At 39.9% G+C, this 27438-nt stretch overlaps 1 protein-coding gene across 11 annotated transcripts in view; it reads right to left on the reverse strand.

Moving 5' to 3' along the window:
* The window catches only part of Crem (cAMP responsive element modulator), a 79904-nt gene that overhangs the window by 44245 nt on the left and 8221 nt on the right, over positions 1-27438 (reverse strand). For 7 of the 11 annotated variants that reach the window (XM_052729527.1, XM_052729530.1, XM_052729533.1 and 4 more), the window contains exons 2-3: positions 22917-23017; positions 14030-14147 (exon numbers count right to left, since the gene is read on the reverse strand). In XM_052729527.1, coding sequence (XP_052585487.1) covers positions 14030-14147; positions 22917-22960 — 162 coding nt within the window. In that variant the 5' untranslated portion in view covers positions 22961-23017. Of the gene's footprint in view, positions 1-14029; positions 14148-22916; positions 23018-27438 lie in introns of those variants that run through there. The other 4 variants (XM_052729543.1, XM_052729534.1, XM_052729528.1 and 1 more) reach the window with 3 other exon arrangements.

The raw sequence follows: 27438 nt of genomic DNA on the forward strand, positions 1-27438 counted from the left end.
AGGCAGGATAGAGAAGTATGGAGAGGGATAACTAACACTAAAGAACTTTGAAAAAGTCATATAAAAACTGCTACTAGAGAAATTTCCTAAAATATTATAGACACATATAAAAGGAGTTTAAGTGATGTTACCCGATAACGGGGGCAATGCCCCTCCCAGATACCACAGACTATCAAATAAAAAGTTCAGTGGGTTATGGGTTACCACTTTTGGAGCTGTTGGTCAGTGTAGTCCCATAGAGTGTCCCCCAAACATTACAGGCTGTTGCCATTGCTCTTGGTTACTCTCCAGAACTTGATGATAAGATCCTACTGCCAAAGATCACACACACTTGAGTCCCAGAACAAGGAGAAACCAAGCCGGTACCAACCTAGAAGCTTCATCTCTTACTGGCTAGGTTCCATGGTGCGTATTGCCAGGAGAGAAAAGTAATCAACAGTCTCACCCAGCTGTGAACCTTGTGTGCTACAAGAACTCTTGTCCTGTCAAGGGGGGCTCACTTAGTGCAATAATGTGGCAAAGGTGTCGTGGGAGCAGTCATGCACTTGCTGGCTGGATTTAAAGCCTACTCTACAAGACGGAACTCACACTCTAGTACCATTAACTGGGGGTAAGGACACAACAACAAAACTCACATGGCTCCCCGCCTTCTCAATTTATTAGTATTGTTTTTATAGTGATTATATGTCCTGCAACTGAATATTTGTCTCTCTTCAGAGTAAGGTATATACACAAGACACAGAAAGAACAAGGATAACATTTTAAGAACATTTATCTGCTCCCAAAGCTCAAAATGGATAAGTAAAAAGTAGTATTTCACTTCTATGAAGAGATAAATTCAGTTTTAAGCAGGCTAATATTAAATCCACTTAAAGATGAATGTTTAAAAAAGAATTAAGGGTTGGAGTTTTGTATTAGAGTTCATGAAGAAAATGCATACTTGAATAATATCAAGAGAGGAATCAATAGACATATGTAATTACTTATGGCATGCAAAGAATTCTAAAGAAACTTTGGAAACACTGAATTAGTAAACTAGGCTTAGCAGTATAGCCCTGTATTCCCAGCATTAAAGAGGCAGATGCAGGAGGATTGCAGGTTTAAAGCCAGCCTGGACTGCATAAGGGAAATCATGTCTCAAAAATAAACCAATCAAATAAAAAACAAAAACACTAAAAAACAACAACAACAAACCCTACTTATAAGACAATAAAGTGCATTTGAATTCTAATATACAGATAGAAACAGAGAAATCTTTTATATACGTCAAAATTCTAAGGCTATTGGTATTTTTCGTGTTTGTTCCTTTTGTGTTTGTGAGACAGGATCTTACTATGCAGTTGAGGAAGGCCTCAAACCTTCAATTCTTCTACCTCAGCCTCCTGAGTACTAGGATTATAGACATGTACCACTGTTTACAATCTAAAACAAAATTTTTAGACTAGTCTATTTTATGTATGAATGTTTTGCCTGAATTTATGTATGTGCATCACAAGCATGCTGGTCACCTACGGGTGAGAAGGAACTAGATCCCCTTAGAACTAGAGTTACAGATGGCTTTTTTGCCATCATGTGAGTGCTGGAAAATGAACCTCTGTAAGAACAAGTGCTATGTATATGCAATTTAATTTTATAATGACTAAGTAGAAGTTAACAGATATGCAAGCATGCTATGATTTGAGAAATCTTCCTAAGTGCAATGGAAAAAAGTAGTTAAGAGAAAATAAAGACAAGTGATTGAGGTGAGGGGAGAGCAGCAAGTACTTTTAACTGCTGAACCATCTCTCTGGCTGCCCTAAAACAATTTTTATAACCAAAATTTTCACAGGAATGCAAAGTATTTTTTAATTAACTCACTCTTCTATTCATTAACTATTTTCTGGGTACCTGCTCTGGGTTTCACAGGCCAGTGCTCAGAGATTAAGCAGAAAGTATCCAAGGCCTGTCTTCCCAAGTCAGAAAGGAGAAAAATGATTGGGGAAACAAATATTGTGGAAAGAGCTCAATTCTTCAAAGAAAAATCGAAGCAAGGAATTAGAAAGTGATGCAGCAGAGGAGCATGGAAAGATGTGCTCTAGTGGGGAAGGGGAGAAGACACTGGCACAGGCACAGTGTCAAAGGGGAGGGACCACCAGCATAAATGAAGAGAAGGCAAAAGTCAGAGAGAACTAAGAACGGACATATCTCATTCCAAAAGCCAAATAGGCATCTTTTCCAAAACAAGTTAAAAACATAAAGGTGGTATTTATTATACTTTATAGTTTGAGGCTCTTCTCCTGAGGCTTTAAAAACATAGAATTCAACTCACAGCAGATAAGAATTTACCTTTTTATCCAGATCCCCTGAAGAATAATCTTCTTCTATAGGATGCCTGAAGCATAGGTTATGCTGATGCCACCACATCCACTGAGAACCCACTACAGACAGTAGTTAGTCTAAAGAAACAGCGTAGGTGATGTGATTGATAGCCTCACTTGGCTTTGGAATTTTAAAAAAAGTTCTAATAATGACACTTATACTGGGGAAACCTCACAGTGTTGTAGCACAGCATGCGATCAGCACCTAGTAAACCAGCTCCAGTGCGTAGCTAGGTTCCCTCACGGTGGGGTTTGTGATGTCACAATAGAGCTAAGAACGTCACAGACATGGCCTGCATTTAGGACAGCTAATAAAGGATTAAAGAGATGTGAATTCACAATATAGCAGACCACTGGCTCTGTCTCCTCTGCTGGCTGAGAGATCAAATCTCAGAGTTATCTAGATTAACGTCAAAGACTAGAATGAAAATTCCCTTCAGTGATCTAAGAAACTTGTTGAAAACTATCTCCATTTCTGTTTCTTGTGGAAAAATAGTATTTAAAGACTATCTCAAATATTTAGAGGCTAAAACAGAAAAACAGAACATTACAAATTGAACACTTGAGGCCAGTCAGTGGTGGTGCACACCTTTAATCCCAGCACCTGGGATGAAGAGGCAGGTGGATCTCTGAGTTCTAGGCCAGCCTGGTCTACAGAGTGAGTTTCAGGACAGCTACACAGACAGAACCTGTCTCGAAAACAAAACAGTAATAACAAAGACATGCAATAGAATATTTTATACAGCCTTAAAAAGAAGGAAACTTATCTCAAGCTACATGGATGAACCTAGAGGAAATCATGACAAATGAAAGAAGCCAGTCACAAAAAAGACAAATTCTAGACAATTCTCTACCTAGGAGGTAGCTAGTTAAATTTCATGGAAACAAAAAGTAGAGTAGAATGGTTATAGGAACCAAGAGGAAAAGAAAAGGAGAACTGTTTATGGGTACAGTTTCAGGTTTCAACTGTTTACTACAATGGCTAAAACTGGGCTAGAGAGATGGCTCTGTGGGCAAAAATTCTTGCTGTGCAAGAAAGAGAACATGAGTATGGACCTCTAGTACCTACGTAAAAATCCAGGTGTGGCCCTGGAAATACATGTAACCAATGCAATCCTCTGGACGCCACACAAGTAAACACAGGTAAGCATATACCTCCCCAACACACACACACACACACACACACACACACACACACACACACACACACACACACACACGTTTAAACAAAATAATAAATGGTTACAAATACCTGGGCATGTCAGTTCATGCTTTGATCCTAGCACCTAGGAGGCTAAGGCAGGAGGATTATCATTTGTTCCAGAGTATGTAAATATACCTAAAATTATTTAGATATGTAGTATTTTTGATTTTTAGCATTCTGATTTTTAGAAAGAATTTCTTCTTGGGTTAAGCTAGATCCTCTGTGGTGATATTTTATTTGTGCACTCCAATAAAGCTTATCTGTGGATCAGAGGAAAAAGCCGACCACTATATTAAACATAGAAGTCAGGTAATGGTAGCACATGCCTTTAATTCTAGCATTCGGGAGACAGAGATTCATCTGGATCTCTGTGAGTTCAAGGCCACACTGGGAACAGAGCCAGGCATGGTAGCACATGCCTTTAATTCCCAGCACTAGTTAACCACAGGTCTGGAGGTCTGTATGGAAAGTGATGTCACTGGGTGGAGAGAGGAGTAAGAGGCAGGGCACAGGAAGATACAGGTGGGAGTGTACAAGAGGTAACTCTCTCCAGCTGAGAGATTCCTAGCAGAAGGACGTGGCTGGCCTCTAGCATCCTCCTCTCTCTGTTCTCTCGTTCCTTAGTTATAATTATAATTTCCCTTGGATATGATAAAAGATAAATTAGATATGAAACTTTAGACTCACAAATATAGGATAGAATATTTTCTTTAATTTCTCCAAGTACAAATAGACTAGATATTGTAACTATAATTCTTGCTTGATAACTGCTTGTTATATATAACTTTACTATATTAAAACTAAAACCTTCCTTTTTGATTAGAGAGAAAAGGGGAAGTGCTGGGGATGTCCTTCTATATGCTGTGAATATATGTTGTTCCTATTGGTTTGTAAATAAGCTGCTTTGGCCTATGGCAAGGCAGCTTAGAGGCAGGCAGGAAATCCAAGGAGAGAGAAAGGAAGGAGAAAGGCAGAGTCTGGAGAGACACCAGCACCAGCAGGAGAAGCAAGATGTGAAAGTACCGGGAAGCCACGTCCACATGGCAACTTATAGATAAATAAAAATGGGTTAAATTATAAGAGCTAGCTAGCAAGAAGCCTGCCATAGGCCACATAGTTTGTAAATAATATTAAGTCTCTGAGTGATTATTGTATAAGCGGCTGCAGGACTGCGGGGCCAGGCAGGACTGGAGGAACTCAGGAGCAGAGACAACTTCTAGCTACAATCCTCTAATTTACTAACACAAGTTTTTTTCAGGGTTGAGTGGGATGTTAATCTTATATATCAGAACATATACTTAAGATAATAGCTTCAATAGATACATAAATAACAAAATTAACTCTGGGGGAGGGCATGTGGAGGTCAGAGGACAACCTGTGGGAGTCTGCTCTCTTCTTCTACCTTGTGGGTCTTAAAGGTTGAACTCACACTGCCAGTCTTGACCTTCAGTACCTCTTCCTATCTTGCTATCTTGCTGGCCTCCTTTTTTTCCTTGAGGACAGACTCTCAGGCTGTAGCTCAGGCTGACTTTGAAGTTACTAAGTAGCAGAGCCTGGTCTTAGAAGTCCTAATCCTCCTATCTCCAACTCCAAGTACTAGGAATTCTAGGCATAGAGCACTACACAGAGCTGCCCTGTAGTTTGACCTCTGAACAGAGATGAAAATGGTGCCACAAATAAGAGGAAGTTATAAAGCAGAGAAATATAAAACTGCAGCCTTTGCCTGGTGGGCTCCTTCCCTCCACTCGTCAGTACAGAGCCTTAAGGCAAAGACCAAGGTCAACAGTTTCCAGAGTTTTAAAACTATGATCTTCAGAGTACCTGATTAGCAGTTCTGGAAAAGTCAGAGGTGCCACAGCTACTAACATCATATGATGTCACACAAAAAAGACCAGACCCACCAAGTCTTTTGGTCACAACTTTTATCCCACATGGTTTAATGATGATTTGGACACATAAACAAGACAATAAACAATCTTCATACAAAGCTGAACTTAAGTCTAAATACCATCCTCAAATTTAATTTTATTGGGCTATCAGGAACCACTGAGAATAATCAGCCACTTTGGACACATATAATAGGATTAAATACATTTCAGTGTGACTTTTTGAGTTTTTTATATATATATATATATATATATATATATATATATATATGTATATTACTGTGTAATGACAGCAAATATTCAGGCATGAATAGCTTTAGATGCTACAGGAACCTAAATGATTAATCCTACTTATAAGATTTTAGCTAAGAATAGTATAATTCTTCAAACTATCAAGATCCATGCAAAGCACAGACGACGGTTATTAGTTAACTAAAATAATTCAGGAATTACCTCACACTACTTTTTCATTTCTTCACATTTCTAGATATGAAAGATAAAAGCTAAAGTTTATTTTATCTTTTGAGAAGAGGTCTTGCTACATAGTCTAGGCTGGCCTGGAAGTTTTGATCCTCCTGTTTCAGCTTCCCTGTGCTACCACATCAGGCTCCATGGTTCTGTTTTTTTCAGAATCCACTGAGGAATTTTATTTATGTGTCTTAGTTATGGTTTTTATTGCTGTGAAAAGACACCATGACCAAGACAACTCTTAAGAAGAAAACATTTCTTTAGGGTGGCTCACTTACAGTTTCAGAGGTTCAGTCCATTATCATGACGGGGAGCATGGCAGTGAGCATGGCAGCATGGCGGCAGATATGGTGCTGGAGTTGAGAGTGCTCTATCTTATAGGCAACAGGAAGTCAAATGACTGTCATGCTGAATGAAAACTAAGAAAAAAGACCTCAAAGCCCACCCCCACAGTGACACACTTCCTCCAGCAAGACCACACCTACTCCAATAAGGCCTCACCTCCTAATAGTGCCACTCCCTTTGGGGGCCATTTTCTTTCAAACCACCACAATATATATGTTTTATAGCCCTAAAAATCAATCCTGGGATTCTCCCACAAATGTATTTTTGTCTTGCTTTTTCAAGGTTCATAATGCCTGCTGAGGTTGTCATACAATAAAACCAAGCTGGCTAGATGGGAGTGGTTTATTCTGCCACTTTTCTAACTCTTAGAGTGGCATATCAAGTCTGGAGCTAATCACTACATTGTTTAACCTGCCTGGGAGAGTCATAATAATGCAGCTCTATGATCACTGGTAATTCCAAATTTGCCAATGTAGCCATGCTTCATCATCACATTTAGAAACCAGTCAACCACTTTGGAACACAGTCTAGTAAGGATGCTACTGAGAACAGCCAGGAAATTTACATGTATCATTATGGCGGCACAAAAAGATGGCAGAAAGTGCTCCCTGGTTTATTTGTGATCACATACTTCAAACACAGAAAGTAAGAATACAGCAAAATCCATAAGCTTGCTATCTGGAGTTTTAAAATATCGAGTATTTGATACTTGCTGTTTTAAAAGAATCATCATAAACCATCAAGTAATTTCCAGTTCCTTGATTCAGACATTTCCTAAGTCTCTATCCTCCTTTCTATTCTCACTTCTACTCTCCATCTTAAGGGATCTATATTTTCAATTTCCCTCTCTTTTCTACTTATTTATTCTCTAAGCCTACTAAAATCTAGTTTCTGGGCCACTGAAATGGCTCAGCAGGTAATGGAGCCTGCTGCCAAACCCAACAATTGGACTTTGATTCCCAAAAGGAGAAAGCCAACTTCTTCAAGTTGTCCTCCCACCTTCACGAGTGCCATGGCACTCATATGGACATACACACACATGGACATACAGGTGCGTGCATGCGTGCGTGCGTGCGTGCGTGCGTGCGTGCGTGCGCACACACTCAATATATATAATCAAACATACACACACACACTATATATATATATACAGTGATGAAATTAATTATGATGTAAAACACTAGTTTCTAACCACTGGATTAAATTCCCAAACTGCATAAATCACAAGTGCTTTGGAGGCAGCTTAGTGGTGACCTATTTAGCAATTTGTGAATGAGGCTTACACAGCTGAAGGTCCCTTCGAACTGCACATTTATTATCAACCTGAAATGAAGGGACCTAGTGTATTGACTGCCTCTGGAGAAATGACATGAGCAAAAGTCAGTGAGTCAGTACCTGAAGGGAAGAAAGCAGAGACAAAAGGAAGGCTTGATTTCAACTGTGACTTCAGCAATAAATGGCAGAATTTGAGACCAGGAATTACGGTTTAAAAACAAAACAAAATAGAGACACCTCAAGTGAAAAAATAGGCTTTGTATTTTATTATACTCTCACAGACAAAAACAACAAAGTATATGCACAAAATATCAAAATGATTATATCTCTGGATATTAAAAGATAGACGGTTTTATGTTACTCTTTTTCCATTTGCTTACTAATTTCCTGTAAATTATTTACTTATCACTTATTTGTGTGTATTTGTGGAGGTACTAAGTGCCATGGCACACATGTGGAGGGACATTAAGAGACAACCTTTGGGAGTTGGTTCTCTCCTTCTACCATGTGAATCCTAGGAATCAAACTCAGGTCATCAGGATTGGTAACAGGTACCTTTACCTGCGAAGTCAGCTTTCTAGCCTTATGTGTGCCAGCACAGGCACACACTAAATAAACAAATGTTTTATTTAAGATTCTGGGGGACTGGAGATAGCTCAGAAAGTGTTTGCTGCTCTTGCAGAGGTCCAAAGTTTGGTTCCCAGCACTCACACTGGGCAGCTCACGACTACCTGTAACTCCAGTTCCAAAGGACCCAATCATACCTTCTGGCCTTCATTGGTACTTGCAGATACATGTGCATGCATGCACACACACTATTTTTTTTAATTCTGAAAAATAGTAGTTTTTGTTGTTGTTGTTGTTGTTGTTGTTGTTGTTGTTTTTGAGACAGGGTTTCTCTGTGTAACAGTTCTAGCTGTCCTGGAACTCTCTTTGTAGACCAGGCTGGCCTCAAACTCACAGAGATCTGCCTGGCTCTGCCTCCCAAGTGCTGGGATTAAAGGCGTGCGCCACCACTGATCAGCAAAGATTTATTTATGCATTTTATGTATACAAGTGCTCTATTTGTGTGTATGCCTGCATGGCAGAAGGGCATCAGATCCCACTATGGATGGTTGTGAGCCACCATGTGGGTGCTGGGAATTGAACTCAGGACCTCTGGAAGAGCAGCCAGTGCTCTTAACTGCTGAGCCATCTCTCCAGCCCCAAATATACTTTATTTTTATTTTATGTGCACATTTATCTGTGAAGGTGTCAGATCCTGTGGAACTGGAGTTATAGACAGTTGTAAGTTGCCATGTGGGTGTTGGGAATTGAACCTGGGTCCTCTGGAAGAGTAACCAGTACTCTTAACCACAGAGCCATCTCTCCAGCCCTATAGTAGTTCTTATATCCCACATCACCATGGCTCCACCAGAATCCTAATAATGACCTGCCTATTGGCTCAATGACTTTCAACCCCATCTCCACAGGGCTACTACTATTCTAAACACAGTGGTCATCTAAAACTATTTCAAGCATATTTAGAATACAGGACACTTTAAAGTCTCAACAATCTACAACCTTCTGCTTCCTTTGACCAGTTCTACTTCCCAGACTAGACAGCAGACTCCCACAAACTGTTGCTTATCTATAGTTTCCCATAGGCCGACTTGGTGCTTTTGCACACATTCTTTCCTCTACTCAGAATACACTTCCCTCTTTCCACATCTACCTAAAACACTACTAGCCCTTGTACCCACCTCAAATGAAAAACCACATAAAGAGCACCTAGGCAGCTGACTACTCCCTCTGCTATATGCCTTATTCTTTCTGTATTGTATACAGTAAGATTTAACACCACTTCATGTGTACTGGAATTATTAAAATATGTATAAAACCTCATTACTTATGGTGATTTGAAAAAAAAAATGTTCCCCCTAGGCTCACGTATTTGAACACTTAGCCCCATTGGTGGTACTATTTGAGTAGGTTTAGGAGGTGGCCTTGTTGTAGGAAGTGCACTTCTAAAGGCAGGCTCTGAGAGTTTAAAGATTTCTGCCATTCCCTGTTCACTTTCTTTGCTTTGTGCTTTGCTCAAGGTGTGAACTCTCAGTATCTTGCTCTAGTCAACACTTCTGCCGCTTGCTGCCATGCCTCCACTCTGCCGTCATGGACACCTATCCCCTGGAACCATAAGCCCCAAACAACTCTTTCTTCCTATTTCTTGAGACCAAGCTGCCTTGGTCATGGTGTTTGAACACAGCAACAGAAAAGTAACTAATATACCACTCCAAAGCTTTATTTAAATCCAGAAGCTACAAATCTCTGTGTGTCTAGAACTATGCCAAGATTCAGTAGGTATTCTTTTAAACATTTATTTTGTTAATTTTCCCAAGTATTTGACAAACCAATAAATTCCCTCTTTAGGCTCGAAAGTAAAAACAGTGCTACCAACAACTATGCCAGGGAAGGTGATGGTTCCCTCCCTTTCTGGAGCCTCCTTTAGATACCTTCATTGCCTGAACACGACCCTGAAGCATGGGGTGAGGAATGTGATAATCTAGCTAATCTTGAATTTGCTCCACTTTTAATAAGGACTTGGGAGAGCCTGTGAAAAGACTAACCTTACAATGTAGGCAAGCTGGGCACAGCAGGAAAATGGAATTTGTTTACCAGTTCTTCCCCAGTCTCAGGAGCTGCGTTTGGTATATTCAATGCAATGTCAGCAAAATCAAAATGTTTACCTAATTATACACTAACAGATCTATATAAAACTCTAGAAGAACAGGCAGCATTGGACAGTCCTTGCAGATTATCTTGAGAGGTGAGAAAGTACTACAGCCATTTGAATCTAGACTCAAAGAAGCATTTGTGTACAAGGTGGCTCCTTCACTGCCTTTAAACTTAGTTATTTCCCCCACTATTGTCTCCTACAGGTATTATAGCACAAGAGGATAAACCTTTGGAATGGATTTATTTACACCAGAAGGGCCACAAAAAACTAACTGCTTACCTTATTCTTCTTGCTCAATTAGTAAATCAGGGGAGGAACTGATGTCCACAATTATATGGATTTGATCCTTGCTGTCTTATATTACCCTTAATTAACAATCGGTTTGGGTTTTTTGTTGTTTGTTTGTTTGTTTGTTTTTGAGACAGGGTTTCTCTGTGTAGCTTTGGCGCCTTTCCTGGAACTCACTCTGTAGCCTAGGCTGGCCTTGAACTCACAGAGATCAGCCTGCCTCTGCTTCCCAAGTGCTGGGATTAAAGGCGTGCGCCTGCACCAGCACCACCGCCGCTACCCCCCGCCGCTACCGCCGCTGCCACCGCCACCACCACTACCCGGCAACAATCAGTTTTTAAGAGGGTTTCAGAACTCTATGGCTTTTCAAATTTCATTTGCATATTACTATGAAAAGATAGGAAATCAATATCCAGCTGGCAAACTATGAGATTTTCTCATACGAACTGAATTTGTGATAACAAAAATTGTTCAACCTTCTGCCATTCCACAGGCGGATACTTATTTTATTGATGGTTCATCTAATGGTATAGGAAGAACTCGTGGTCCAGGTAGTCATCAATCTATTCATATTTTCTTTTCATCAGCCCAACAGGTGGAACTGGCTTTTTTGATTTATCTATTATGGTTAATTCCTAAGCCCTTAAATATAGTTTCAGATTCTGCTTATGTTGTAGGATTATTTCCAGCAATGGACTCATGGTTTTATTGCAGAAGAAAATAAGCAAGATGATGTATAAACTTGTCCTATTTTTATATCTCCAGAAGAAAACTGGGAAGGGGTATGCATCTGTCATTGCAGACGGATCCACTTAAGGATTATGGATCCCTCTTCAGCTCCTCTGGACCCGGGCAATCAAGTCAGAGAGACAGCAGAAGTCACTAGAAAGATAGCAAACAGGTAACTGAAGGGCAAAGGAAATTTGGACCATATTATCAGAAATCAAGTCTGCTAACCTGGGGCCAAGTTAAGGCCCTGTGCACCAAGGGAGAAATTATTTTTCTAATGACTCTGTGTTTATGCCTGGACCTTGAGACTGTAACAAACTCATTCATCTAGAAAAGAGACTGTGTTTAATTTTTCCTTGGGATTTAAATCACTTCCTATTTGCATAGGACATTATAAAATTTGTATTCCTATTAGAAGGCACATATGTTCTTATATTTTACCAGATACTAGAACTACTAATTATATGGGTCTCTTTTCAATCTATTTTCTAGATTTTTCTGATCAATAAAATAATGTAACTGGACATAGTTTGGATCTCTGTTTTTGGTGGCACAGTATTACACTCAATGTTTTCACTGTTCAAATAATATAGTTTATTTGCTTATAGGATACTCATGCATCAAATGACAATTAGATTTATCTACAACACTTCAAATCAAAACCACCAGATATCCTGCCATTAAAAATTTTAAAAAAGGGGAAGATTTCAGAACATAGTCCATGAATGATGCTGTGGGAGATTTCTGAGCTTGTGAGAAAACTCCAAGTAAACAAGTCAAGAGTCTTGTAATTTCTGTTCCTCCATAACATAGGTTGTTCTTGGAATCTGATTTCGTGACCCTCCCAGGTGTAATAGGTAGGAGTGAGTTCACTTCAGATTATTCATTACAACTTGCTATTGTTGGTTCATATGCCTCGATGGAAAAATATGTTTTTGCCACATGCAGCTTGTCCTTGAGATTGCATACTTTACTCAAGTGATTCTTCCTAACCATCAGAATATAAATTATCTGATGCTCTGAATAAAGTTGGCTATTGCATAAGACTTTAATCTGCCTCATTTTTAGGCCCCACTTTCCCAGGTTCACTTTGCAAACTAGAACAGTAAGCAGAAGGATTAGGAGGTGTGGTCTTGTTGGAGGAGGTGTGTCAGTGGGAGTAGGTTTTGAAGTTTCAAAAGTCCATGCCAGGCCGGTCTCGCTCTCGGTCTGCTGCCTACAGATCAGGATATAAAACACTCAGCTACAGCTTCAACACCATGCCTGCCAGCCTGCCACCATGCTTCTTGCCAGATGTTCATGGACTAACCCTCTAAAACTGTAAGCAAACTCCCAATTAATTCAATTAAATACTTTCAATAAGTTTTCTTGGTCATGGTGTCTCTTCACAGCAATAGAACAATAATGAAAATAACCCCCAAACTAAGAATGGATTATCTCTTTTTGAGTTATTGATCAGTAAGGTTCAATAGACCCCCACATATTATAGGTTACTACTGCTAATGTTATCAGTTACCCTCTGAAACTTGACAGTAAGACTCTATTGCTAAAAATGCACATACCAGAGTCATAGAACATAGAGATTATCAATTTAGTAGTGACCTGAAAGTTTTATCCCTACTGGCTAGCTTCCATAATGCAGTAAGGTGCTATTCATGCTACTAGAGGAGAAAAATAATCCTCAGTCATAGCCACTTGTAAACCATGCAAGCTACAATAATGACTGCACTGACAAGATATGTCCACTGGTATAATAGTATCATAAACATCATAGAATCAACCAGCCACTTTCTGGTTAGATTTAAGGTCTGCTGAATAAGTTGAAAGCCATACCTAGAACCTTTGTCAGGCCAAGAGCCTATGGCTAATAGATCACAGTACCTAGGAAGAACCTAGTACCATTATACTGTTAAATGGACATGGTATTAAACTGACTCCTAATGACTTATCATTATAGTCATAAATTAATGGATCTCTCAATCCTGATCAGAGAAGCTTCTGTTTGCAATACATGGAAATCAATATAGAGACCCACAACTGGTCAAGGTACAGAGGACTTTGATCTCAGCACTCAGGAGGCAGAGACAAGTGGACCTCTGTATGTTCAAGCCAGCTTGGTCTACATGGTGGGTTCCAGGCCAGCCAGGATTACAGAGTGAGATCCTGTCTCAAAAAGAAAAAATAATAATTATAAAAAGTGGACATGGGGGTTAGGGATTTAGCTCAGTGGTAGAGCGCTTGCCTAGCAAGTGCAAGGCCCTGGGTTCGGTCCTCAGCTCCAACAAAAAATAAAAGGGGGGGGGGGGGGGACATAATGTTGGGAAGATATGGAATGGAGATGGAACTGGAGGAGTTGAAGAGGGGTGAATATGATCAAAATATGGTGTACAAATTCTCAAAGAACTAATAAAATTCATAACCTGACTGATAGGAAAATAAAGATCAAACTAAATACACAATGGGCAAATAGAAAATTCCCACCAACTTTATAACTATGATATTAGAACTGTATATATTTGGAATTAGCAAACCAGTCAAGTAATAACTTGGAATTTACATGGTACAAAGGAGTCTTTCTCTTTCCTTCCTATAGTGCTGGGAGCAGTGGATGTCAGGGTACTATCAAACACATGTTACAATGCAAAAATATCTTATCAAAGTCAAATAAACAAATATGGGCTGTTTAAGATAAGTGAAAAATATTCACACAATTCTTATTTCTATTTATTTTAACTTTCATCAGTGCCTGCCTGCGGCCTACCTGAGCTAGAGTAGGAACAGAAATTTGGCCAGTCTGCATATGAGCAGAGCTGCGCTCTGCCACAGAATGTGTTACACTTCGATCCTGCTGTGATTCAACTGTTTCCATGGTCATTTGCCTAAAAGACAAAAAGAAAAATACATTACAGCAATAACTGAAGGATCTAGAAACACCGGCTACTGCTTCTACCTAGCTTTCTGATATTCACTTCTGGCAGCTATCTATACTACCCTTTTCTTTCTTTCTTTTTAGATTCCATCTTATACCTGTCAGAATGGCTAAGATCAAAAACACAAGTGACAGCTCATGCTGGTGAGAATACAGAGCAAGGGGAACACCCCTCCAGTGTTGGTGGCAGTGCAAACTTGTATAGCCACTATGGAATTCAATATGATGGTTCCTCAGAAAATTGGGAATCAATCTACCTCAAGATCCAGCTATACTACTCCTGGGCATATACCCAAAGGACACTGCTGTGGAATAATCCTTCTGTACACTGTGTGAATATATGTCACTATCATTGGTTTAATAAACAAGCTGACTGGCCAATAGCTGAACAGGATAAAATTAGGCAGGAAAGCCAACTGAGAATGATGGGATGAGGAAGGGCAGAGAGGAGTCACCAGCCAGCCAGAGAACAAATCGACACACAAAATGGAATAGAGGTAAAAGCCATGAGTCCCAGGGCAGCACACAGGTTAATAGAAATCGGTTAAGCTGTAAGAGCTAGTTAGTAACAAGCCTGAGCTATTGGTAGAGCATCTGCAATTAATATAAGCCTAGTGTGTTTATTTAAGAGTGGCTGTGGAACAGGAAAACTCCACCTGCAAATGGCGCACAACATCCAGGGCCACGTACATCTACATAAAGCTTTTAAAAAAGGTTCTAAAAGCACAGAAACTGAGCCAGATGTGACTTCCTAGTCTTAGGTCTCTCACGCCTGCTGTGGTACAGAGATGCCTGTCCTGGCTACTGCCGGCACACCATGAGCTGTGCTGACACATGTGCAGACACATGGTGGGCTTCCTATAGTATCTCACACAGACCGCAGTATAGAGAGGTGTCCCAGCTGCAAGCTGCATGGAGGGTTTAGGGGTTTTGCTCATGCAGACAGAAAAGGTAACAGATACACAGTAAAAACAAATTCAGATGGGAAAAAAACCTCTAAATGGGTTATAGTGTGTTTAAAAATAAACATTAAAAAACATGTAAATATGGGAAATACACAGAGTATTTCTCTGTGTATAAATTTCTGGCTCCAGTGTGTTATTGTGTTGTCTTTGAATTTTTTAGCTAAGAGACACTGCATTATGAAAACTGCTAGAGTCAACCAACCTATATATTTTTAAAATATCTTGACTTCAAAATTTAAATCAAAAAGTAGGTTGCTTTGCCGGGTGGTGGTGGCACATGCCTTTAACCCCAGCACTCAGGAGGCAGAGCCAGGTAGATCTCTGTGAGTTTGAGGCCAGCCTGGTCTACAAAGCGAGATCCAGGACAGGAACCAAAACTACACAGAGAAACCCAGTCTTGGAAAAAAAAAAAAAAGTTGGTTGCTTTACAGGAGAGGTTATGCTTTTATTTCCACAGGAGATATAAAGCTGTGGGTTCATTCCAGGTTAAAGACAATCAAGTTTGATCGGGGAAGACCCCCTGAAATCCTGGCTACAGACATAAAAAAATAAGTAAATAAACCTAGAAGAACTATAAGACACATGATGTATATTTTTACCTGCTCAAACATAAAACAAAAAATCATCTTTGGGTAGCTTGTGTACAACACACAGTTTATACTTGTATTAATACAAAAATGTATGTTACCTTTAGCAGTTTATATATTTTTCAGAACAAGAAGACCAAACACTAATAAAATTGGATGACCTAGATGATCCAACATCTCAGAGCACCTCTGTTACAATTTCCTCCAAGTTCTACATCCAGAACAGCTTCAAGGTTGCTGGCTGAGATGATCCAGCCGCACAGACTACTCCAGCCAAGACTTAACCATTATACTAAATTTTCTCAGGGTCCAAAGATTACCAGTGCCTCAAACAACAGGAAGTAGTCTAGAGAACAATGCCCACATTCCCCAAAACATGGGCTGTGGATATTTATTATCATCTATGGGGGTTGGCTACAAGTCATTACTGGTAATGGTCAGGGAAAAAGCTAAACAAAAGAGATTAGATTCAAGGATCTCAGCCTGAAAAGAAAAAAGGGGGATACAGAAATGATGGGATAAAAGGGTAAATTATTAAATCTACTTTAATCCAAAAAGAAAACTATTAGTCTTAAATATTTTACATTGGTATGGATTTTGGTTTATTGATACAAATTTAAAGTTAATTTTGTTATACTGTATGTATATTTCTACTCTTGTTTAAAGTATTATGCTTATGCAGCTCATTTAAAAATGTAATGTAAAATTAAGAAATACAGATTAATAGTCAAACTTATAGTCATGTTAGGCATGTTTTCAAGGTCATACAGATTTATTTATTTTTTGGTTTTTTGAGATAGGGTTTCTCTTTTTGTAGTTTTGGTGCCTGTCCTGGATCTCACTCTGTAGACCAGGCTGGCCTCGAACTCACAGAGATCCACCTGGCTCTGCCTCCCAAGTGGTGGGATTAAAGGCGTGCACCACCACCACCTGGCTACAAATGTATTTAGATATACAGATGGTGTTCAAACACTTCAAAGACCTATAAAATATGGTATTTAATATGTTTAATAACCTACGGCTTTTCATGACAGTAAGACACATCTGGTCCTAGCAGTACCAATCTACTTCAGAGAAGATGAGAGGCATCAAAGAAATTCCATATGGAGTTTGTTTTCTTTATGGCAAAAGCTAGCCATTTTGGGGAAAAAAAAAACTGCCCTTACCTCAATTGCTGACAACATACTGTCCAAACTGAATCAGCAGGATGCAAGAAAGGCGATTGCCAAACTTCTCCAAGACAAGGTAGGACAGTCCTTCAAAATTTCCTGCTTCACAGGAAAGTCTGTCAGATATGCTAGGCCTGTAGGCCAGAATTGGATGCCCCAGCATTACAGAGGAACTTTGAGTGACCAGAAAGCCTGATGTCCCTGTCATTAGGTAACATTTCATCTTTTGAGGTCTTTGATGGAGTTAAAAACTAAGTAGTTAAACTTATAGTTTTCTTTAATTATGATAGAAAGCAAATTAGGTATAAAACTTTAGACTCACTAAGATAAAATAAATAGTATTTTCTCTAATTTTGCCAAATAAAAGGCTAGACATTGTTGGTATAATTCTTACTTAATAACTGTTTCTGTTGTATATAACTTCTGTTGTATATATGTTAAAGTTAAAATCTCCCTTTTTAATTAGACAAAAGGGGGAAATGCTGTGGAATAATCCTTCTGTACACTGTGTGAATATATGTTGCTATAATTGGTTAATAAACAAGCTGACTCGCCAATAGCTGAACAGGATAAGCTTATGTGGGAAAGCCAAAATGAGAATAATGTGATGAGGAAGAGCAGAGTCAGAGGAGTCACCAGTTAGATGGAAAATAATGAGTCAGACACACAAAATGGGATAGAGGTAAAAGTCATGAGTCTCACGGCAGCCCACAGATTAATAGAAATGGGTTAAGTTGTAAAAGCTAGTTAGTAACAAGCCTGAGCTATTGGCAGAGCATTTGTAATTAATATAAGCCTCAGTGTGTTTATTTGAGAGTGGCTATGGGACAGGAAAACTCTGCCTACAGGACACTCTATCCAATTACAAGGACACTTGCTCAACTATGTTCATAGTGGCTTTATTCAAAATAGCCAGAAACTGGAAACAACCTAGATGTTCCTCAACTAAAGAATGGATAAAAAACAATGTGGTACATTTACACAATGGAGTTAAAACTCCATTAACTCAGCAGTTAAAATGACATCATGAAATTTGCAGGCAAATGCATGGAACTAGAAAAAAAATCATCGTGAGTGAGGTAACCCAGACTCAGAAAAACAAACATGGTATATACTCACTTATAAGTAGACATTAGCTGTTAAGAAAATGATAATCATGCTATAATCCATAGACCCCAAAAGGCTAAGTAATCAGGAAGGCTCTAGGGGAACACATGGACCTTCCTGGGAAGGGGAAATTAACATAGATTTTTCAGGTGGCCTGGGGGCAGGTGGGGATGAGAACAGGATGCATCAGGAGAGAAAGGGAAGGACGGAGGGAGAGAGTATGGGAAGAGACAACTGGAATGGGTGGGCATTTAGGGGGTGATGTGGAAACCTAGTGCAGTGGAAACTTCCTGGAACCTATGAGGGTGACCCTAGTGAGACTCCTAATAATGGAGGATATGGAGCCTGAACCAACCATCTTCTGTAACCAGGCTAGGTTTCCAGTGGTGGGACTGGGGCACCAACCCAGCCAACAAAACCTTCGACCCACAGTCTTGCCTGCAGGATGTGCTGGGGCAATAGTGATTCAAAGTTCGTGGGAGTGGCCAACTAAAGACTGGTTTATCTTGAGGTCCAACCCATTGAGAGAGAGCCCATGCCTGACATTGCCTAGATAGCCAGGAGTTGGAAGCTGAATAGCCCAGCGACATAGGGTAAAACCAAACACTATTGTCATTTAAAAAAAAAAGGCAATGAAATGATTCCTAACAATATTCTACTATACTTATAGATCAGTGCCTAGCCCAGTCATCATCAGAGAGGTTTCTTCTGTCAGCTGATGAGAGCGGATGCAGAGACCACAGCCAAACATTGGGCAGAGCTTGGGGAACCCCACAGAAGAGGGAGGAAGGATTGTAGGAGCCAGAGAGGCTAAGGAAACCAGGAGAACACGGCTCACAGAATCAACTAAGCAGGGCTCATAGGGGCTCACAGAGAAGAGAGCACTAATCACAGAGCCTGCATTGGTCTGTGTGAGGCCCTCCGCATACATGCTGTGGTTATTTAGCTTGGGTTTTTGGTGGGACTCCTGACAGTGGGAGTGGGGGTGTTTATGACTTTTTTGCCTGCACTTGGGAGCCTTTTCCTTCTACTGGGTTGCCACAACCAGCTCTGATATGAGGGTTTGTGCCTAGTCCTACTGCATCCTGTTATGTATGTCATGTTCTGTTCACATCCCTGGGAGGCCTGCGCTTTTCTGAAGGGAAATGGAGAAGCAGTGAATCTAGTGGGATGGGTATGAACAGGACGGGAAGGCTGCAGTCAGGATGTATTATATGAGAGAGAATAAGGAAAAAGAAAAAGGGGGTAAACAAAGTAAGTTCAGTAATGGAGTCTTAATTCTCTGCTCAGTAAACACAAAGGGGGCTAAGGGAGTACTGTAATGTATTCTATGGGAATTGGCTGTTTAGTGTCTGCTGCCAAGCCTGATGACTTGAGTTCAATCCCTGGGACCCTTGTGGTAGACTAAGAAACCTGACACAAATAAGCGGTCGTCTGACCTACACACACACACACACCCCAAACATAATTTTTTAAGACTTGAAACAATTACTAATCATCTTCTTGATAAGTGTTCTGTTTAGTATGAATGAATAACATTAGATGAAATATTACAGGAAAGGTTCAGCATCAGTAATTCTAAGGACCTAATATATCTGCTTTCTACTGTGATATGATGTGAAAGATTTCCTTCCCCATTGTCTACACTGTGTTATAATCATGTACCTGGCTCTGTTGGCAGTAAGCAGTTTCTGAAGATAAGTCTCCCAGAAAAGTAGAATAAGTAAGAAGTGAGCACCTTCCTTCAGCTTCCGAGTTATTGATTTACTCATTCATTCATCTAATTTGCAGTTCTGGGATGGGGAGCCCAGGGTTGTATACATGCTAGGCAGTGCTCTACCACTGAGCTACATCCTCAGACTGCTGTGGATATCGCTCTGTATAAATAAAATGCTGATTGGCCAGTAGCCAGGCAGGATGTATAGGTGGGACAAGCAGAGAAGAGAATTCTGGGAAGTGGAAGGCTGAGGCAGAGAAATGCTGCCAGCCTCCGTGATGAGAAGCAACTTGTTAGGATACCAGTAAGCCACGAGCTACGTGGCAACTTATAGATTAATAGAAATGGGTTGATTTAAGATATAAGAACAGTTAGCAAGAAGCCTGCCACAGCCATACAGTTTGTAAGCAATGTAAGTCTCTGTGTGTTTACTTGGTTAGGTCTGAGCGGCTGTGGGACTGGCGGGTGAGAGAGATTTGTCCTGACTGTGGGCAAGGCAGGAAAATTCTAGCTACATCAGACCCTCAGTTATTAAGAGGAGAAAAGTCATTTCTCAAGGAATAACTTACTTTTGTTATGTTTTCACTTCTGAACTCATTTTATGTTAATGGTTTCTATATGGTATCTTTCTACAAGGTACACCATATTACAAGAAGTTTTATTCTATTAAGAGAGAAACATAAGCCGGGCGGTGGTGGCGCACGCCTTTAATCCCAGCACTCGGGAGGCAGAGCCAGGCAGATCTCTGTGAGTTCGAGGCCAGCCTGGTCTACAGCGCAAGATCCAGGAAAGGCGCAAAGCTACACAGAGAAACCCTGTCTCGAGAAAAAAAAAAAAAAAGAGAGAAACATAAAAGCCAGATGCAGTGGTTTGAATGGGTAATGTCCCCCATAGACTCAAATATTTAAACACTTGGTCCCTGGCTGGTGGAGCTGTTAGGGAGGTTATGAAACCTCTAGGAAGTAGAGCCTTGCTATAGAAAGAGAATATATACCCTCTATCCACTTCCAGTTTGTTCTCTGCTTCCTGTAGGTGAATAAATATGTGATCTCTCGGGCTGGAGAGATGGTTCACCTGTTAAAGGCTAGACTCACAACCCAAACTTCAAAATGTGATCTCTCAGCTTTCTTCTCTAGCTGCCTGCTGCTGTGCCCATCCCCACGCCCCCAATTATGGACTCTAACCCTCCGGAATCTCAAGCCAGAATAACCTGTCTTCCTAAAGCAGTTTTTGGTTATGGTGTTTTATCACAGCAACAAAAAGTAACAAATATACCAGGCAAAGTATCAAATGCCTCTAATTCACAGTAGGATCAAAAGCTCAAGATCAGTTTCAACTACATAGTGAGTTTGAGGCAAGCCTAGATGGACTGAAAGACAGCCAATCTAAAAATACTGCCCCAATAAGAGAGAAATAAAATGCAGACAAAATAAAGCTAAATTAAAATAGTAATGTATTTACCAACTGTTTTTACCAGACTAAGTTATTACCAGATTCTACAAATCTTTCATCTAGGTCTTTCACTGTTTTGGCTTTTCAATAGCCATTACCTGAATCCAAGCTTCCACTCTCACATTTGTCTACTGTAGTCTATACTACAAGGTCATTTTCATACTTAAATATCTGATCATGACAATTTAAGAGTAATTGTATCAAAATAAAAACCTATAGTCTACTATGAAAAATGTCCTTCCTTTAACAGTTCCAATATTTTATCTCTTTTCTTATTGCCTTTCATCAACAGTATCTGCTGTGTGTGTGGAAGGTGTTGGGGGTGAGGTGTTAGTTTTGAGATGGGATCTTACTATCTAGGCCAGGCAGGCCTTGAACTTGTGAGTCTAGCCTCCCAAGTGTTGGGATACAGTCCTACCACAAAGCCAAGGACAAGGAACTTTTGTTTGTTTGTTTGTTTGTTTGTTTGTTTGTTTGTTTTTCGAGACAGGGTTTCTCTGTGTAGCTTTGTGCCTTTCCTGGAACTCACTCTGTAGACTAGGCTGGCCTCGAACTCACAGAGATCCGCCTGGCTCTGCCTCCTGAGTGCTGGGATTAAAGGAGTGCATCACCACCGCCCGGTGGAACTTTTTAAACTATGTGAAGTATGATATATATGAAATGCTTTGAGAACACAGGCAGAAATTATGACATCTGCTGAGGACGGGCCCACACAAGCAGCATATTCAAGGTTATATAGGCAAGAAAAAGAATGGGAAAAAGGAAAAACATTTTAAATAAGTGCTATCATGGGCACCCAGGAAACAATTCTTAAGTTAGGATCAAAGAAGAGAAAAGGAAGCACAGCCCAAAAATTCTAATCGAAAAATAAGACAGTTTTAAAACTATAATTAACTAGTAAACTTGTAGTCTGGGGTCTTTCCAATTTATAAAAACAGACTGGTAAACAACTAAATTGCCCTTGAGATATTTTTCATCTGTTCTTAAAATATAATACAATTGGAAGAAAAAAAACCTCATTAATTTTTTTTTCTTTTAAGATTAGATCTCAGCCCAAACTGATCTCAAACTTGTTATGTAGCCCCAAATGACTGTGAACTCCTCATTCCCTTATCCATACAGCTAGAACGCTGGGACTTACAGCCCACACCACCATGCCCACTTAATCTGCTGCTAGGACTGGAACTTGGGGCTCTGTGCTGCTAGGACAGCACTCCCATCAACCAAGCTGCATCTCCAGGCCAAAGTGTGTTCCTGTTTCCAAGTAGCTTTACCAAAAGGCACAGAAAAATTATTTTCTTGTTAGAGATAGATCTAACTGATGAAACAGTGTTTTCCGAGGATAATTAAAAGAAAACTTGAAGATTTGATTTGTAAAACACTCTGGAGATTCTCCTCTCCTTTTCAAAGCATAATAGCAAGGGAGAAAACTTCCGACTACAAGATGCCTCAAATTCTGAGAACTCTTTAATTCTATAATTCCCCTCAGCCATGCACATCCAGACGGGCATGTCTATTTTGAGGTGAAGATGTCATCAAAACTCAGCAAAAGCCAAATGTGAAGACCCATTTCAGCTTCAAGCCCTGCTCTGCAGAGTACATTTTAAAACCTGAAGGCCTTAGCTGGATGGCTGAGTGATATGAGTACATACAGTCACAACATAAATGAAATACATGCACGCATGCAGACCTCCCAAAGAATAGGAAAACATATCCACCTACCTTACATTTGTCCTCATATACTTTTTCCTGCCACATTTGCTCATTATTATTACATGTGTAACCAATGCTTTGCTCCTTCCCTGTTTTCTTCTTTATTTATCCTGCAGTAAAATTACAATGTTGAATTAGGTCATAATATTTTATTTTTAAAAAATTAAATTCTCAAAACTGAGCCAGAAAAAATATTTTCTTTCTCTTTCTTTCTTTCTTTCTTTCTTTCTTTCTTTCTTTCTTTCTTTCTTTCTTTTTCTTTCTGTCTTTCTTTCTTTCTCTTTCTTCCTTCCTTCCTTTCTCTCCTTTTTACTTATTTTATTTATTTTTTAAGACACGGTTTTACTTTTTGTAACCCTGGCTAGCCTGAAACTTGCTATGTAGTCCTGGCTGGCCTGTATCAAACTCACAGAGATCTAGCTGCCTCTGCTTCTCAAGTGCTGGGATTAGAGGTGTGCACCCCTATACTTGGTAAGTAGTCTAGTTTCTTTAAAACTAAAAAACAGAATTAAAGGCTGAAAAGGACTCTGTAATTATTCTTCAGAATTATCAATTTATGTCAGATATGGTGGCACATATCTTTAATCTTAGCATTTGAGAAGCAGAGGTAGGCAGAACTGTATGAGTTCCAGACCACCCAGAGTTACATAGTGAGACCATCTAAGAAAACAAACAACCACAAAAAAAAAACCTTATCAATTTAATATTCAGTGTTCTTCTCTTCCTAGAAGGAAGAGTCCTAAGACTTACAATGGCTGTTTCTCAGATTCGAACCACTGGATTAAATACAGTACTACCTAACCCAACACACAGTACAGCACTCAGTTATCCACTATTTACAAAGGCAAAGACAGCTTTGTAAACTTAATGATTTCATCGTTTTCTCTTTTTTTAGAGATTTATTTCTATTATTTTTTAATTTTTTAAGTGTGTGTGTCCATCCCCACTTGAGAGTATAGATGCCTGCAGAGGCCAGAGGTGTCAGATCCCCTGGATGTGGTGCTGGACTTGAACTTGGGTCCTCTGAAGAGTAGTATGTGTTCTTAATTGCTGGAACCATCTCTCCAGACTGAATTTATTGTTTTCTTAAATTTCACTCCATTACATCAAATTTTTCAGCCACTTTTACCTTAAATTCAAAGTTGAGTTTTGTCAAAGAATTTTATTTTCTCTTGAGAAGCAGTCTCACTAGTCCGCCGTGGCTGGCCTTTAACTCACAGAGATCCTCCTACCTCTGCATCTGAGTGCTAGGACTAAAGGTGTGTTCCAGCAGGCCCAGCTTGCATTCCAAACTACCAATTCATCTAAAACACTTCCTTTCAGTCCACTTTAAAAGGCTGGTATGGATACCCAGGGTTACACAGAGAAACCCTGTCTTGAAAAATCAAAGAAAAAGAGGGAGGGGGAGAGGGAGGAAGGGAAAGGCAGGGAGGGAAAGGAAAAGAAAAAAGAAGAAAAGAAAAGAAGAAAAGAAAAAAAAAACTCAGGTGGTGGTGGCACATGCCTTTAATCCCAGACAGATCTGAGTTCGAGACTACTACAGAGAGATTTCCAGGATAGCCAGGGCTACACAAAGAAACCCTATCTAGGAAAAAACAAACAAACAAAGAGGCTGGTACCTAAGTAATTAAAATATTTTTAGAGGCATGTAAGAAGGCTCATCTGGTAAAGCTACTTGCTGCCAAGCCTCATAGCCTAAATTCAATCCCTGGAACCCACGCAAAGATAGAAGAGAACAGACTCCCACTGACCTCCACATGTGCCTTGTTTCAGGCATCCACAGATGCAAACATGCATGTACACACACATACATACATACATTCACACACACACACACACACACACACACACACACACACACACACACAAAATAACTGTAAAAAAAAAAAAAAAGGCTAGGCAGTGGTGGCACACACCTTTAATCCCAGGCATAGGCAGGTGGATCTCTGTGAGTTCAGCCTGGTCTAGAGAGAGAGTTCCAGGACAGTCAGGACTGTAACACAGAGAAACCTTGTCTCAAAACATTTTTAAAAGGGGGGTGGGGTGGAGGGGAAACCTCGAAAACTGTGAAATGATTAAAGAGCACTTGTACTCTTCCAAAGACCTCAGTTTGGTTCCTGCCCATTGGGTGGCTCACAACTGCCTGTTACTCCAGCTCCAAGGGATTTATCCAGTGCTCTCCTCTGGTCTCTACTATCAGCTGCACACATATGTACATACTCACACAGAGACACATAAATAAGACTAATTTTTTTTTAGACACGGTTTCACTATGCAACTCTAGCTGGCCTGCAACTCACAGAGGTGATCAAACTGGCCTGACACTCACAGAGATCTGCCTGCCTCTGCTTCCCAAGTACTGAAATTAAAGGGGTACACTCAGCATAATAAATCTTTTTTTTAATTTTACCAGTTTTTACTTCTCAACAATTGACATTGTAAAATGAGGCAAAACTGGTAAAGAAAAGACCAGAGTGTATAAGATTTCATCTCAGAGCTGGAAAGAATGCCAGAAACGCAGGGTTTAGCTGCCAGAACTCCTCCCCAACTGGGCCTCTTTTTGAAACTGTAGACAACAGGCAGGCTTGCCACCCTTTCGAATACACCTGTAATCCCAGCACTCATGAGGTTGAAGCTGGGGTATCAGGAGTTCAAGATCATCCCTGGCTACACAGGGAGTTCAAGGTCAGCTTGAACTACAAGATACTTTGCATTAAAAAGACTGAAGGGAGCCACTGGAGAGATGGCTCATCAGTTAAGAACACTTGCTCTCCCAAAGGACCCAGATTTGTTTCTCAGCATCTACACAGTGGCTAACAATTGTAACTCCAGTTCCAGAGAAGCCAATGCCCTCTTCTGAACCCCCCAGGCACTGCATGCACAGCCATACCTGCAGGCAAACCACCTATACATATAAACTAAAAATAAGTGAATCTTTAAAAAAAATCAAAGACTGACAAGATATATATGCCTGGTGGTCGGACTTCAGTCCCTAGAACCCACGTAAAGGGAGGAGAGAACCAACTTGGACAAAGTTGTCCTCTAATCTAAAAACATGGCATACAAGCTCCCCAACACACACAATAATCATCATCATCATAATAATAATAATAAAGTTTTAATTTAAAAAGATAGGGTGCCATTCCTTGAAATTAAACCTTACTGTTAGTTATATAATGCTAACATTTCATAAGGAAATATTTTATCCTCTTTAAAAGTCATATAACCGGGGGTTGGGGATTTAGCTCAGTGGTAGAGCGCTTGCCTAACAAGCGCAAGGCCCTGGATTTGGTCCTCAGCTCCGGGTAAAGAAAAAAAAAAGTCCTATAACCAAGAGAAAGGATAGTGATCATTGGTTCATTAAATACCAATCAGCATCTGTTATATGTCATGCTCTTATGCAAATTCCTGGAGACACTCTACTCTCCAAGAGCCTGAAGTCTAAAGGGGGAACAGATATATAAACAAAGAATAATGATAATAATATCTGAGCAATAATGATCATAAGACGATAGAGTAGAAAATAACTGATAATTTCTGTATTTCACTATACAATATTTTAATTCAGTGAATAATATCTTTTTATATTTTTAGTTGTATTATTATTTTGTATGAATGAGGATATGAACAAGTGGAATCAGTTCTCTCCTTTCACTGTGAGATTCAGAGATTTAATTCAGATTATCAGGCGTGGACAGCAAGCACTTTTACCCACTAAACCATTTTGCCCATCCTGAAAAACTAATATATTCTGTAGCTCTTGTTTGTTGTTGAAACAAAGTCTCACTGTGTAGACCTTGCAGACCTGAAGCTTGCTATGTAGACCAGCTGGACTTGAATTTACAGCGATCCACCTGCCTCCAGTATGCTGGGATTAAAGATACATGCCACCATGCCCAGCCTGAAAAACTTACAAATGTTTCTAAAGTAAGGGGAGGAGTAAAAATCTCTGCACTTGGGAGGTAGAGACAAGCAGATCTCTGTGAGCTCAAGGATACTCTGGTTTAATTGCAAGTGCCAGGCCAGCTAAGACTACACTGTGAGACTGATTCTCAAAACGACAACAAAAACATGACCTAGTAAAAAGAAAAAAAATGAGGAAAAGGTATTCGGTGAAACTCAGGAATAGCCACCCACTTCTTCTTCCTAGTGGCAACCAGCACTGAAGGGACCAGCTTCCTGGCATCACAAGCATGTCAAAAGATTAGCCTCAATGACAAACTAGATTCTGGCACAGAATTATCACAGAAATGATTCAGTCCACCCTCTCTCTAAGATGCCATCTCTGGTTGGCTGCCAACTTGCCAAATCTATAAGATGTTTTTTCGGCTCAATTATCCTCAATATCTCTTCAGCATTTCCCACTTCCCTTAAATTCTAACCTTCCTGAAGTCTTTGTAACACTACTTTCTGCTTTTTCTTCCAAATTACTTAGCCCTTTGTTCTGTCTTGATTTTTGTTTTGAAACAACATCTTGGGGCTTGACTGATGGCTTGGTGGCTAAGAGCACCAGTTGCTCTTCCAGAGAGCC

The sequence above is a fragment of the Peromyscus californicus genome, unplaced genomic scaffold (assembly GCF_007827085.1).
Source record: "Peromyscus californicus insignis strain IS unplaced genomic scaffold, ASM782708v3 Scaffold_8__1_contigs__length_139910024, whole genome shotgun sequence".
NCBI classification, from domain to species: Eukaryota; Metazoa; Chordata; class Mammalia; order Rodentia; family Cricetidae; genus Peromyscus; species Peromyscus californicus.